The following is a 15,997-nucleotide window of genomic DNA, read 5'->3' as shown; positions in this document are numbered from 1 at the left end:
CTTGTAATCATGCCTCTTGGGCATAATGTGCATTTCTTCTTCATGGTGATCTGGTCCCATGGCAGAGATCCTTTGCAGACAAACTTATGTCTTCTGCCAGGATGCAGCTCTTGGTTCCCAACCTCTTACTTGTGTCCTTCAACACTGACATTACCAATATTCCCACCCATCTATGGATGTACACAAGCTGCATGGGCTGTATAAATGAGGTTGGGGAAAGAATGTAATCTGTTTCTTCCACCAATAATCCTGGTTTCAGTGGGGACAGAATTGTGCATAAACATATGTACACAGACGTGCACATCAAGTGAAAAAATAAAAAAGGTCATTGCCCCCATCTGTGGCCTTCACCAGATAGGAGATAGTTGTGCCAATGGGACCTACCATGCCTTTTGTGGCAGCAACAGGGATCTTCTGCCTCTGTAGTGGTAAGGAAATGCTTGCTGCTAGTGGAGAAGGACTTTTTGATTCCCAAGTAAGCAACTGCTGGCTGAGGTGTGGAGAGTGCCCTTTGCAGAGGGGGAGGGGTGTGCTGGGGAGTCTTTCAAGTCCAGTATTTCTCAAGGGGAAGGAAGCATACACAGATTTTACTTTTCCTCTTTAAGGAGATATATATCTTTTGATAAATATTGTTCCCAGAATATTTTAAAATTAATGTTTGGCTACTATATGAAACAGTAAACTGAAGAAGAGCACAAGAATTGCAAACAGTGATTTTCATTGCCTTTTCTCCTTTCCTTTAACTTTTTTATTACTTTATTTTTCAATAGTTCAGGAGTGCTGGATTACAAATACTGATTTATTTTTATCTTTTTAACTGGGAGATGGACGAACTGTGGTACATGACAGTGCTGGTTTATGATAAGTAGGGGAAAGCTCAGTTCCTTTTAAATCTGGTGTAAGTATTGAAAGTATTTTTTATTAAAAAAAGAAAAGAGGTCAGATTTGGGGCCACTTTCCGGTGTCTCTTAAAGCTTTAGAAAAAACAAAGCACATGGTCACACAGTCTTTGGTAACTCTGTCTATACTAATTAAGATTTCAACCAGGCTAGAGTTTTTTTAAAGTTACTGAATTAACTTCAGTAGTTAGTGTGCAGCATGGGCAAAGGCATGGTGACAGGGGATTGTGCTGCTTATTCATAAGAAAGCTTATGCCCTTCTCTCCTTCCCTTCAGGCTTTTTGTCTTCCATTCATTTTATACTTAACATAGCAAAAATCATCAGAGGGCAAGGCTGGGTCTCCCCTTCTAAAAACAAAGTATTTTACTTGCTTACAAAAAAAAAAGTGCCAAAAGTTCACAGCTTCTCTAGATGGTTAGTAATTGTGTATTTTGTTAGGATCTTTTCTTTTCCTGTATGCCTTTTTCTCACGCTGCATTGTTCTAGTGCTGGTCAGTCATGCCTACAAAACTACAGTTCAACAATCTGCTGAAACTCATTATCGTCACAGTAGTCCTCTGTGCTGCAAACTCTTGCCTCGCCAAGGGTAAGTAATTCTGCATCTCTTTGCTGCTGCTTTGGTGTACTGAGATTTCTCAGTTTTGGAGCAGAAGTAATGTTTTCCCATTTTTATTTTTTGTCAGGCCCTTGTGCTCTTCCATGTTTTCTCATCTTTCTACATCACTGAATTATGTGAATTTTATTAAGAGTTTATAATTCTAATTGATCTTTTTCATTCCTGAATCAGTGATACTCATGAACGTGAGAGGATCCCATTCTGTGAATGTCTGACATGGCTGGTATCAGTTGTACTGGCTTCCTCCTCCTGAGAGTAGGCTACATTGGCATTTTGACTTGAAAGCCTGTGAAGTTTTCCTTGCAGGTGTTTGTGCTAGTTTGTATTTGCATTAATTAAGGAAAGGTTGAAGCAATGAGCTTTGGTGATTTATTTTAAATACTTTTCCATTTCCTATGCAAAGAGGCTTTGGCTGGGAGATAGAAAGCTCCATTTGCTTCAGAAAGAGTGTTTCTTTAGCCACTGACTTCCTCCTCTGGTTTTCAGAGGATGTTTGAAGATGAGGTCCAAGACCATCACCTCGACTCTGCAGTTTCTAGGAAGAATAGGATGTATTTGCTGTGTACTGTAGCTGCTGAGGTGTTACCTTTGGATGCTGTGTCAAGCTAAAGTGCAGAGGTTTCACCTTCTTGTACAGATAATGGAGATAATGTGCAACAGCACAGCTAGCATTATTTGCAGATGTTTAGAAAGAGAGTAGCGTCAGCTGAGAGGCGCTCCAAACTAGGGACCAAGTTTGATAACTTGATGAAATGGATCCATTTAAGCAGAAGACTGTTTTCAGTAATTTTTATGAGGATTTTCTCAGTCTTTTAATTTTTGCTGAGATGAAGATGAGTGCTGTAAATGGCTATAAATACTTAAAAGTTCTTCTCTTTACCCACCACCATCACCTGTGCCTTGCCCAGCTCTGCCCAGCTGTTGTCTTCTCTGTGAGCTGATCTCGTGCAAAGCTTTCTCAGCTGTGGATATGTGATTCCATGATGGAGGAGGGAGAGATGTGCAATGCTGTTTGTTACTTTGGTATCTATGATTTTAAGTTGATGTTATTTTACCAGATTCCCTGGTGGCTGCATATAAGTTAATATAAGTACTGAGAAAGATCCGATCCCTTCTGAACTTTGCAAGAAAGTTATTCAGAAGTGGATGTGCATTTTCTTACTGCTGTTGTTTTAGAGTGTGTCCCTGCAAGCAAGACACTACCTGCACAGCCTGAGTAGGATAACTCTACCTCGTGTGCAGCTGGAACGGTTCTTCCCACTGGCATTTGGAAGCATTCATTACTTAACATACTAACTGATGAGAGCACACTGCCAGGTTGGGTGGGCATGCAGGCCTCAACCTGCACATTGCAGCTAACAGGGTCCAAAAAGGAGAATCTGTAGCCTTCTTTCTATACTTTTCTCCTTTTGAACCAGAACAGGATTTGACCTTATTCAACCCTACAGCTCCAGCAGCTTGTATTGTGCCTTCAGTCCTTTCAGGGGAGCTCTGGAAGCATTTGCCTATTTGCCTATTGACATCAGTATTTTGCCAGCTCTCTCATTTTTTCCAGGCATGTCTTCCTAGTTACAAAGGTTCAATTTCAAGGTACGTTCCTACATGGTGAGAATATGTTATCTGTCCTGATAGTATCTTTTCTAAAAGGGCATTTCTTTATGTGTGCTTAATTCTTGCTCAGTCAGCAGTACACAAGATGATTCGTGTTCCCAAATTCACTTGACACTGATATTCTCAATCTGGCATCCTTTCAGAGAGGGAATATATTATAAACTGTGGCGTTCTATATTGGAGAGCAGAGGTGAATAAAAAATAAACATGGGAAAATTGTAAATTCCTTCTGTATGCTTCCTAGCACTTGTGGTCAGAGACAATAATAAACACTAAGAGATCAGGCTCATTATTCTAATTGGTTCGCGATAAGAATGCATTCTTCTGTTGGTATAAATAGACATAGCTGTGATTGCAACAGCATGGATTTCTGACAGCTGAGAATGTGGCCTCAATTCAAACGCTGTGTTTTCTTCCCATTGTGTACTTCTGGAAACAAATGTATTTTCTTGGATTAGAGCTGGTTGTGGCTTTGAAAGCCACTAATTTCCTTCAGTTTCAGTGAAAGCCACAAGGATTTGAATCTATTTTGAGGTTGAAGTTCGTGATAGTACTTAGGTTTGTGCAGCAGCTCAGTGATTTGAACAGACCTTAGATGAATGCACAAACCCTGAGATGCGTGCTTTCCAAAACTAGGCTTAATTTATGTCCCTCCTTTAAATCTTGTTTGGGATCAGATATTAAAGAGTGCAGATAAAGATCTCATTCCGGCAATCTCCATCCACTAAAAACAAAAATAAAAAAAATCCAACTGTTTAATGACATTGTGGGGCTTTGCTGTTATTGCAGGAACCAAAGGCAAGCAGGTTGCAGACTGAGTTATCAGTGTTAGCACAAAACTTGAAGGTGCTTAATCAGATTATGAACGAGGTGAATGATAAACTATAGTTGAGAAGCTGGCTTTGTGGCTTGCTTAATAAGAAGAATTCCTTGGTCGCTTTCTCTTCATCTATCAAAGTTAAGTTTTTCACTTTTAGAATAGATTATTTATAATTAATGTTTCAGTAGAGGTGAGGGTTAAGGTTCGTAACTCTATACCTTTTCTTAAGAGAAATAAATAGTCCAAAAAGCAAGCAGTAAATTTTTACATTATAGATTAGGTAATATAATAAAAATAAACTACAATAAATGTAGGGACTAAATTGAGTAGTAAATTCTTCCTACAAGGTGCCTTCCTTCTTCCCTTGTAAATTAGTTGGTTTCCCGCATTTGATGCGTAGGTTTCCATTCCCACATCCACCTTGCATTAACGATCAAAGTGAAAAACATCAGCTGCAGCAGCCTGTCATTTTGTGTTTCCAGTGGAGATAATTTAAGGATAACACAGTGACATTGAATATTGATAGAAAAATGACAGGCTGTGATTAAAGTTTTGTACTGGATAAAATAAACGGCTAGAGGATGGAAGAGAAAACAAAAGTTGTTCAGCATTGTACGTACTCTCGTTTTTTAATAACCTTAATCGAGTTTCCATTATTGGTTTTAAGCACTAGAAAAATTGTTCATCCTCCTTATTTTGAGCAGGTCTTTTAGGAAAGGAAGAGCAGTCATAAAACACAAATACATTTCACATAAAATATCAGCGTAAGACAGAATTAACTTCTTATATCAGTTTTTTTTTTCTGTGGATTTCAGTTTAGCTTTTGATCCTTCAGTATCTCAAAAACAATAGGTAATGCTTTATTTTGAGTAAAGAAGTTTGTGGATAATGATTCTGTAGTTTAAAAGCTTTTATTTTTTAATGAAAAAGTGGCAATAATATTTTTAGACATGTATGTTTTTCTCTTTACTGAGATCACTATGAGGGGCCACATACTTTAACATGAATATTACATTTCTTAATTGTTCCTTCTATGGAAAAATCTGAATGTCTTAACGGGAAATTTTTTTAAGTGGCTTACAAAATTGCTTCAAATTATTAGCTTTTCAAAAATCTGAGAGAATTCCATGGGAATCTTAGAATCCATCCATTATAAACAGGTTTCGTCATCAATTTGTTAAAAGGCAGTTGTTAGTGTAAAACATAATGCATCCTTAAGTCAAAGTCTATAGAAATAGAGAGGGAAGTAGAATTCAGGAAGATTCAAGTCCAGCTTGCAGATGGTCCAGGGCGCTGGTCCACTTGCAGCTCTTCCTCCTAATACACTGTTTGTCTTGCTTCCTACCCTAAAGGTTATGTTTTCAGTATTGTGCATCTCAGCTGCTGGCAGAAGTAATTGAGCTACAAATACAACATTGGAAACTGCTTACACTCACAGCTCCCCTTTGTTTATCCTGCTTTGGCAATTTTGTATGCACACCTGAAAACTGTGCACCTAATCTTGTATCACTGTGAAATATTTAATAGACATGGTGCACTGATTTTTGACTTCAGTGTTACTACCATTACATTAAAGGAAAAGTATCGATTAAAAGGGCTTATTTCCTTTATATATATGTATCTCTTCACATACATACATCTTCACATTCTCACATACTGTAAAATCCTTTGCACAAAGATGAAAGAAGCCGGTTAAAATTGTTTACAAACAGAACACAATAGGCATAAATATAAGTTGTGTATTTAGATCTTATCACCTAGCTAATTCTGTGTACATTTATTTTGTGCCTGGACTTGCAAAGAATCCTCATCTCAAGACTTTCTCCAGTTCTACCACAAGCAATAAAATGGTGTTAACCACTAGATAATGGCAAACGGAGAGGGGACAAGAGGCAGGGAAGGTAAGAGTTAAGTTTACATCTGGAAGGAATAGAAAGACCTTTGGAGGTTGTTGTTGCCAGCCAGCAGGGAAGGTACACTGTCTCTGGAGTGATGGTTCAGACAGGGGCATAGAGAAAGAAGCAAGGTCCGTGAAACAGGTAGTAGTAGCATGAAGGAGTTTGTGCAGCATTTGTGTTAGCTGTGTTACAGAGTGGTGTTTTTCCTTCCAGAGTAGTTTTGTTATGCTTCAGCTCCATTCTGTGTTTCTTACACTGACATAAGGGTGTCTGCACTGTCCTTTGTTTATGGCTGGGATTTCTAACAGCATCATCAGTAGGGCACTAAACTAGGCAATGGGAAACGCGTTGGCCAGAGCATACCTTAATAACGGGATATTCTTCTCCATTCTCCCACTAAGTAAGAACTAGTACTTTGCTTGTATTTGGAGTCCTCTAGAATTTGGGATCAAATTGGGAATTGAACTTTTGCTCATCTTCTTGCTCAACAAGCCAAGAAGAGATAGCTCTTAACCCCAGCGTACTTAGAAGAATGTTGGCATTCCCTAGCAATGCTGTAGGGGTTAGATCACTCAAGAATGATGCAGGAGACCTGGTTCCTTCTACACTGCCCACTGTATCACCAGGTATACTCTGTCCTACTACATCCCTGAGTAGAGGAGAGCAGGATACCACAACCACAGTGTTGAGGACTAGTCTGGGCTGGGAGCGGGGCTCAGCTCACCTCTTTGCTCATTTGCTTTTGCTCCTGAGATGCTGCAGAAAGCAGAACCACTCCTATCATCCATTCTTTCAGCTGTAGGAAAGCAGTATCTATGACTCTACTGCACTACCACATCTTTTGTGTCACTTTCTGTTGTGCAGAGAACGTGCAGAGAATTTAGATGTTAGAAAAGTAATCTCAGAGCATAACTTTGGGTGTTAAAAGTGTAGGAGTCTAGAAGCTGGAGATTACGAGGATTGATTTTTTGGGCTTTGGGGTCCAGAGCATTCTCCAGCAAGTCATTAAATATCACATCTAAAGAGGGTCTGCTACTGTTGTTTACTTCAACCTACTTTCCATAAAATATTATGTTGCGTAGTCTGCTAGATATTTTTGTATGTTTTACAAGGGAGAAGGCAAGGTTAGAGAAGCAAATCACTTGTGTCAGAGAAACATGCTGCCAGCTTCAGACTTTGCCAAGGAGTTCCATTTAGTCTGTGAAGTAGGAGTACGAGTAGGCTGTCATCTGACAGGGGAGTATGGAGTTTCCTAACCTCCTGGGAGCGAGTCTTGTTTTTACACAGAGAAATGCAATAGTAGTGCTGAACAGCAAATAAGTTGTCACTGAGCTCTGAAATAAGGGAGTAGGAAAAATAAGTCTTGCACACTGGGGGAGAAACACATGATCAAAACAATACAAAATGAATTCATGAGATTTTCAGCTCCTGAGGAGATTGCAGGGAAGAGACACAATGCAGGGAATTGAATTGTGAAATTGAGATTCTGTGACTGGTGTGTATAGAAGGGGTTTATAGGATTAGAGAAAGTTGCAGGAAGAAAAAAACGGCAAAACCAGAAGGTTTTTTGATTTCAGATATTCAGAAAAGGTGACTTTCTGGTGTGCAGGCAAGAGGGGGAAAAGTTTTTCTGTTCAGAGTTCAAGCTTTCTTTTTCCCTTTTCCTGACCCTTTTTTCTTCTTTCTTTTATGTTCATAATCTGTGACTTGCAATATGATGAGCCCTAGTTGTACCTTCTCCCTTATCAAACTGCTGTTGCACACCAGCCAGACGGACAGGGAAAACAGGGTTATGTGCTTTCCTGTGCCTAGAGCCTCATGTGACCCACTGATAAGAACACTGCAGTTCTCAGTTTGTTCAACAGATTGGTTGTAGCCATCTTAAAATATAACAGCTAACATTAAAATCAAGAACAGATCAGACTGGAAACCTTGTTTTATAAAGGAGAAAAGCAAAACATTCCTGGAGTTGTAAATACTTGACAAATATAAATAGAGCTCTTAATGCATGAATGAATTAATACAATAAAACAAATCAGAAGGGTGGGTTTCTGCAAAGAGTAAAGCAATATGGTTTTCTTCCATCCTCTAGTCCCCTGTCAGTTAAATATTGCTCCATACTTTCTTTCCTTTGCTTGCTCCCTTTGTTCACTGCATGGCTGTTGCCTTAAGAAAAGACAGCAAAGACAGAACTAAATGTGGAGTAAGAAGAGCTAGTTCTTTCCCTATGGTGCAAAATATAAATAGAATGTGAGAGACCAAATTACAAACAAACTTTCCCTAGTTTGTACCGTAGAACAACAGTAAAGAGGTAAATAGAGCAAAGACTTCTGATTCCAATTGCCATCTTCCATCAAGCTTCTTTATTTTCCAGTAATTTTAACTGTCATAGTGAAAATCCCCTTGGTTTCTGCCCAACTATTGTTGTTGCTCTTGGTTTGCTGTCTTGTCAAGAGAAAACTACCTTTAGTGTCAGTGAGTGCAGAGTGTGAACAAATGTGCCTGGTACTGGAAAAAGGTAATGGCTCACCCATTAGAAGGAAATTGTCTGGAGTAGTTCTTCTTAGTTAATCACCCCTCCTAAGTTAGGCTTTGTTTATGCAGTTTCCAAATATATGTTGTACTACGTAGCCTTTTAGCTCTGCTCTTACTTTCAGTGGCTTCTTACGGGGATTTCCCCTTGCTGTCCTTAAAATAAGCAATATCTTGTATCAACATACAATGTTGACCTCAGGGTGTCATAAACCACTTTTAACAGTCCACTCACAAAGTGACATTCCTAAAAGTGAGAGATAGTGAGATTTACAAGTACTGATATCTCCCTGTGCTGATTCCGATTTGCTTTCTAGGAGCTTTTTGGTGATTTTTTTTTTCCTAAATGAGGCTTAATATAGTCTTTTGACTATTTTTACATGGACATGTTTTCAGTTAGGGTATAATATTCCGGAACTGAGTGTGCCTTTTGTATGTCTGCAGAGCCTTCAATAAGAAAGTCGTGTTCTCAGAGTTCCAGTTAACACTATAAATAGCTTTAGAATAATGTTGTGCTGAGAGCCGCATAAAGAACCCGCATGGGTATTTCTGGGAATCTTGTGGAAAGACTGAGGAGCAATGTTCAAGGAAGAAAGAGAATCCTTGTTGGATATAACTCTCAACATGATTTTCACACAGTGTTATATGTAGATTGAAGTTGCCCTCTTTATTTCTGCACTTCCTGGGCTGTGGTGGTGTTCCCTGGAAAGCTACTTGTGGCTGCCACTTCCTACTTGAGACTTTGCAAAGGCATCTGCAACTACAATTTCAACAGCTGCTTTATGAAGAGAACTCACAGATAAGCCTCTCTGTTCCACAGTCATTTCCTCCTGTCTATAAACAGCTTTGTTTCTCTGACAACTCTTTCATCATCATCAACTTGACTGAATCCAGAATTCTCCTTCCTGCTTCTATTTGTGTTGTGGATATCTCAGGCATTCTTCAGGTCAACCTAGGCCTGCTGGTGTAGATTCTTTTTGCATAGTATCATGGAGATAAGATCTGTCTGAACTATCCATTCAGATAAAAAATTACTTGTACTGAGTCTTGCATCTCAGTTATTTCCAGATATATTTCTCTGACATCAACTTGATGAAAGCAGTCTTACCCTACCCTCATCCAGTCAAAACGCCATTGCTGCTGCAGTGAATGCTCTCTTACTCTCCCTCTTCTTTTTAAATTCTGTGTTTCTGATCATGTCACTTTGTTTAATTTTCTTCATTGGTTCCTTCTGTTCTATTACATTAAACATAACCGCTAGCCTTCACGTTTTAGGCTGTTCACAGTCTTTTCATTTGGTATCAAAAGACTGATCTCCATCTCAAGATGTTGAATGACATTGGTATCCACCGCCTGCCCATTGTGCTTTTATACTAGCATCTTTTATCTTTCCTCTGTGATTAGTTTATGGAGGGATGGAAAACTTCAGGAACCGCAGACTTGTTTCATTGGCCTCCTGCAAATCCTTAGAATCCTCATTCACTCTGATACCTCCATGTGCTTGACTGTGATTAGACTAATTACTTGCTGATGTAACTAATTGAACTGTTGTACTGTAACTAAAGCACTATGTTCAGTTCACTGTTGTCTCACTGTTTTTTTGAACATTGCTGCCTGCATCTAGCTCTTTGTAATCTGACTGGTATTTGTACAAAACCTAGTGCTTGGGACTCATGAGTCCTCTGGCACTTGGATGTTCAGAATCATTGGGTGATTAAGGTATGCTTTGTTATTGCTGAGTCTGTATAAATGGCTGATGGTTTGTGATGTGTTGTGGATTCCAGCAAATCATTCCTCCCACCTCTGCTGAACTTGCCTCATATACCACTTCATTAGGAATGTGCAGACAGGCATATGGCATCTGCAGATTAATACATCCTAAAGTATTTGTAAATATAGGAATAATATAAAAACAAACCCTATCTTGATCCATCATTTTTGAAGAGTTGCATACATGAGAAACTCACTGTTTTCAGTATAGACACCCACAGACTTTTGACTTCATAGAGACTGCAAATGGACTTTTACTATGTATTAAACACAAAAAAAAAAACCTCTGAAATTCAGTTGATCTTTTTTACCTGACATTAAATGTAAAGATTTTGCATGCTGGGGACAAAATATTTTGTAATGATTATTTGTTCTTTGTTTCTTTGTCAAATATTTACAACTTTCAAATAATTTCCACTGTAAAAGTGTTTTTGGAAAGTTCTTCTAAACATTGAATTTTGAAATAAAGGCTAAAAGGTGCAAAGTCCTTGCGCTTAGGTAGATCTGGAACATCCAATTATAAGTACACTTACAGATTTTTGTTGAAATGTTCAGCGTAACATCATTTAATATTCTTCTTCGGTGTTTTAGTTCAAGAGTTCTACTAATGTAATGATAAAATGAAGATGCCTTTGAAATAAGAGCAAGCTATTAGAGATGTGTTCAGTAATCCCTGATTAATGAAACAGGGGTAAGACATAACCAAAAGTATGTTGACCAAGGAGCCGAGTCATTGCCGAATAAGCCCAGGCACAATTACTTTTATATAAGTTGTTCATCTTCTCCACTGTGTATACCATATGTATCAATATCTCTGTCCCAGTTTTGTCAACAGAGCTCTTCATTAAAATGAAGAGCCAAAACAAGCTATCCACTGAAAATTATTATTCAGGTCTCTAGTGTGTTTTGAGCCTATTATAATATGCCATATATAACTGCAAACAAACTTTTGCAAAAAGCAAGTAAAAGGGGTTATGCATATCTGCAGAGAAATGTTCTGTGTAACCATGATGGTATAACTGACAAGTACAGAAATAGTGGGGGTTATTTAATATTTCTGGCTCGGGAAGTAAAATGCTACCTACATAGAACTATAATCCGGTCAAGACTTTTTTCACTTTCTGATTAGTGACACTGTGAGGGAGACCAGTTTGTGGGCCTCATGCTGCATGCTGCCTTCAATAACCACTGGCACTGACCCATAAGAACAGATCAAGTAGCTCAGCTTTTGGAGCCCAGTTTTGCTTCGGTCTCAAAATACTGCTTTGTGAAGTGTACAGCTTGGCATCTTGTGTTTGCAGAGTTTAAGAATGTACCTTTATTAGATTAATGAATTTATTGTAAGCAGTGCAGCTCCTTTATCCCTCAAACAGAATAAAAGATAAACTAGTATTTAATTTGGTCAGAAAATTTAAAATCAAATAGTTATTTTCCTTCTTTTAATAACTTTTAATTGCCTACTATTATATTGCAAATTACATAATTTGAAAAGCACTGAGAAGAAGTATTGTGGTCATTAGATATTAGTATTCAAATCTATCTGGAAGTGTGTATCGCCATGGGAATCAGCACTTCTGAATCCCATTCCAGGCCATACCAATGATCTTCTACATTTTTGCAGGCAACTTAATCCTTTGGTTCCTTGGAGACAAGATGTATTAAATGGAGATGTGACCACATCTCTTAAGAGCAATGTGATGCTAGTATTCAGTGTCTCATTCTGAAAAACTGGCTATTCGTAGAATACCTTTTCAGTTCAGATGACAATATCTACTTGAACAGATCTCAGTATTTGTAGTTTACATGTACTTGTAATGTACATGTACAGCTCTGGAGAAGAGTAATAGATTAAATGTATGAAGAAATTTGGTATTTTGAATTTCCTAATTTTTTTAGTAGAATAACAAAATTAAAAAAGAAAAAAAACGCAAAAAAAAAAACCCAAAAGAACACTTTAGGGAGAGATAAGGACAACATTCAAAAGTAGAAGTCTGAAGGAGGGTATTACCAGCTTACTCTAATTTGATTCTCTAGGGTCAAAGCATGCACATTTCAGCATAACGAAAAAAATTAGAACTCATGGTTGTACCTATTTTCTGAACACTAGAGCTGATTTAATGTGGTAAATAATGTGATTGCTGATCCATTATCTTCTACAAGACTTTCAAAAACTGCATGACTGCTTTCAGGCTGACATACCTGATAAAATTAAGAAAATGTTGGTTGTGAGTGCAAGGCTTCTGGACTTGCATTGAATCAGGAGATGGTCCTATCTAGCCAGTGTACATTGTACAGTTGAAAACAACATCTTAACGCAAAGATTTCTTTTTAATGACGTCTGCTTCGCAATAAAGCCATCACATTTTTGCTTTTCATTTTGAAATAGCTTCATGGAAGTATTTGATTTGGTGGTGTTTTTCCGTTGGTTTCGTTTTCCTATCTAATCACAAGCAGTAACCCTGAAGTTACTTGAAATAGCAACTGTTCTCCCTGAACTGCTGTTTTATTTTCTTTTGGCTTTCATTTCAGTTGTGGGAGCCAGCTGCTTCAGAGAGTGTGGGAAGCTGACTTAGAGGCCTGTCAGCTGTTGATCCGAGGGTTTCAACTGAAAGAAACCAATTGCTGTGGTTTTGAGGAAGAGGAGAACCAAATAGATGAGCTGGAGATGACTGCTGATGGCCCTTCTGATTCTGAAAAGAGGAAAGAAGATCACTTTCCAAAGGGCACGGAGTGGGACAGAGTTTCCTGCCCCAAGCACAGTAAGCTGAAACAGGTATCTGGAATACCCTATAGCTGGATTTGAAACAGTAGTGCTTTTTCTTATCTTGAGAGGAAGAGTTAAATCTGGGTGACGGGTCAGCAGGGCAGGTTAAAAATGATCTTAACATCTGGCCTCCAATGTGGGACATGAATAAAATAGCTTATTAGCTTCTCAGAAGCCCTTCAACTCTTCTTTCCTTAACCATCATTCTTCTTAAAATATGGAAATTATTCAGGCAGTGAATGCATCAGGGTTTAAAGGAAAAACATTTTATTAAGATTCTTTAAGTATTTAACAGAAATTACCAGCTGCTCCTCATCATACAGATGAGTTTTACTCTGAGTTAGTTCTACTGACTAGTTAGCCCTGGGTCTGGGTTAGATGAAGAGGAGAGGGGGCAAGTTTTCCTGCTTCAGTGAAAAGGTCAAAGGCTTTGTAGCTCAGCTGTCAGTAGACTACCAGCACATAGCCAATATTAAAAGAAGGAAAAAATCATGGGGGTTAAAGGGTCTGAGAAATTTCTTTGAAGTTTTTGTGTTCTTCTCTGGAATGCTATCCTTGCTTAAATATTTATAACTACCTAAAAATAAAATAAAATAAAATTAACTGCACTGTCAATGTAAAAAAGCTATTGAAAAGCTTCATCACCCAACAACAGTAATGTGACAAAAAGGCACTCCAACAGGAGTTGTCAGTTTTACTACCTTGGAATTTGATTGACAAAAATTGAAAGTGTACTTAATCGTATGTGGTGCTAGGTGCCATTGAACTGTGCATTACATTGAAAGCTGATATCACATTTTGCATTTATTCTGGCTGAGACTTAGCAGAAAACAAGGTGTTACCTTACTGTGAAAATCTTCTGTTTTAGTAAAATTCTGTTTTTAAACTAGGGCTCATCAGTACTTGCAGCCTAGGAAAGGTACTCTACAGACTGAATCCACATAGAAGGCATTTTTGTTGGAAATGGTCAGCTGTGGCTTTGATTAGTTTTTTTTCTCTGTGATTTCTTTTTTTTTTTTTTCCATATTATATCCCTGATGAGTAGACTGAAGTAATATGAGCAGCTTTGCTGGTTATGGAAAGCTGTGATTCCCCTTTGAAATTGCAGCTGGGAAGCTCTGGAGGCTTCAGAGCATTGTGTTTTTTTCCTGTAGCACTCTTGAGATTTGTGCAATAGTTATCAATCATTTCATCTGCAAGTCCAAGTCACTTCCTTGGAAAGTGGAACTGCTGTCCCCTAGAATGACATACAGGCAAATGAAGTGATGTGACTTTTGGTTCTGGAGTGAGGTCAGAAGGCCTGGTTGCACAAAGAAAGTCTTACTGGTGGCTGTTAGGAGTTTTTAATAACCAAGTGGAAATACCTAATGGAAAAATGTGTATTTGTTAAGATACCTGATTTGATATTATTTGTAAAGCTGTGCTAACCTCATGAGAGGAATAATTTGATGTGGTTACCTTGTTTCTGGAATGATCTTTCCCTTCAACTGTCCTCTCTGTTCTACTTTAGGAAATACCTAAAGGGAGGGTTGATCAGTGAAGCAAAAAGAGGAGTGGCATTCTTTATATTTAGAAATTATTGAATTGCTAGCTTCAAAACAGTACAGCAAGGGGTAACAATAGGATATGTGTACAGATGCCTTTGAAGGTGCATTTAATGCCCAGGTAATTAATATACTCGATGGTGAAATACTATAGATGAAGTGTTCCAGTTATTTATCATGTCATATCTGGCTAAATATAGCAGAGTTTTTGCTGATGTACATTATAAATACAGTTTTCTTGCATATAATTATATCCTACAGTGTATGTAGAAAGAAAGAAAGAAAAATAAGAATCAGAAGAATGAGAGAAGCAGAATAGGAGAATGAAAATAATGCCTCACTTAGACCCTCAGATACTGCTTTGCAGGATGGCCATTTTTTGTTTTTAATTAAATATCATCACTAGATACAATTTGTTCTGAACTAAAATATGCAAGGTGTAAATTCTTTGAAAGTTCATATACGTTACCATCAAGTGTGAGCACAGGTTTATCAACTGTCAACAGTTACTTTATAGTCTTCATAACTGTGTTTTCTAGGATAGCACAGACTTTTCTTTTCAGCTCATCTGTGCCGTAAACTATGGCACTGTAAGTCAGTCTTCCTTTGTAAAACTGACTGTTAACCAGGAAAGACAATCACATGCTTTGGCAGCTCAGCTTACTGAAACATCATTACTCATTTATTGGCCAAAATTAAATAATATGGGGCCAGCAAAATTCCTCCTCAAACAATCTGATTTACTTAAACATTAAGGTGTACGCCTCTCAACCACAGATAACTCAGAAGAATATGATATTTTTTTAAAGTGATGAAGCAAAGTGATAGACAGTGGGCCTAGTCTCGATCGTGTCAAAGTCTGCTTGCTGTCTAATGTAGTTAAAATAGATTCTTGAATTTTCATGCAGGCATGTACTCTCTCTACAGTGGCTAACTTGCTGAAAATAAGGTGTCCTGCCAGTGCAGTTCTAGTTGGTCTTCTGCTAACTAATGGGGCTTGTTTTTTTTTCTCCCAAGACTCTAAGGAATTCAAGATAGATTCCAGTTTTCATTCCAGAAATGTTCCAAGCTTTTAAACTGACTACAAATTCCATTGCCCAGGTTGCATGTGAGCAAGGTTAAAGTTGCTGAAATTGTTATTATTGCAGTTAAATACATATATGTATGTGATTTCTAAAATATGTAATAACATTTCATTTCTCTTCAGACATTAATGCCTGCTTGTTCCACTCCTTATGAAATCTCACTTTATCTTTTGCTTGTTGGTAATGTATGTGTAAAGAAAACCTTTTAATAACACTAGAAATACCAACAATAACTAATAAACATAGATGTGTGTGTGTGTTGGGACCTCCTTAACACCAAGTGTCTTGGTGAACATGAATATGTGTGCACTGCAGGCTGGAGTTCCTGACCTATCCTTTTTTCTTTTGCTGCTGCTGCCTGGCATGCTGTGCAGTGTTCCCTCTTAATCACTATGAAGGAAAGAAACACCCACTAGATTTCAGGAAAATTGAGGTGATTAAAGTTACAAGGTAAAAA

At 38.0% G+C, this 15,997-nt stretch overlaps 1 protein-coding gene across 1 annotated transcript in view; it reads left to right on the top strand.

The window, feature by feature from the left end:
- Positions 1-15,997, top strand: part of DISC1 (disrupted in schizophrenia 1) — a 191,150-nt gene that overhangs the window by 154,636 nt on the left and 20,517 nt on the right. Inside the window, exon 11 of the mRNA XM_021390509.1 lies at positions 12,677-12,920. Coding sequence (XP_021246184.1) covers positions 12,677-12,920 — 244 coding nt within the window. The remainder of the gene's footprint in view (positions 1-12,676; positions 12,921-15,997) is intronic.

Source organism: Numida meleagris, chromosome 3 (assembly GCF_002078875.1).
Source record: "Numida meleagris isolate 19003 breed g44 Domestic line chromosome 3, NumMel1.0, whole genome shotgun sequence".
Classification (NCBI taxonomy): domain Eukaryota; kingdom Metazoa; phylum Chordata; class Aves; order Galliformes; family Numididae; genus Numida; species Numida meleagris.
This window is presented reverse-complemented; position numbering and strand designations above follow the sequence as displayed.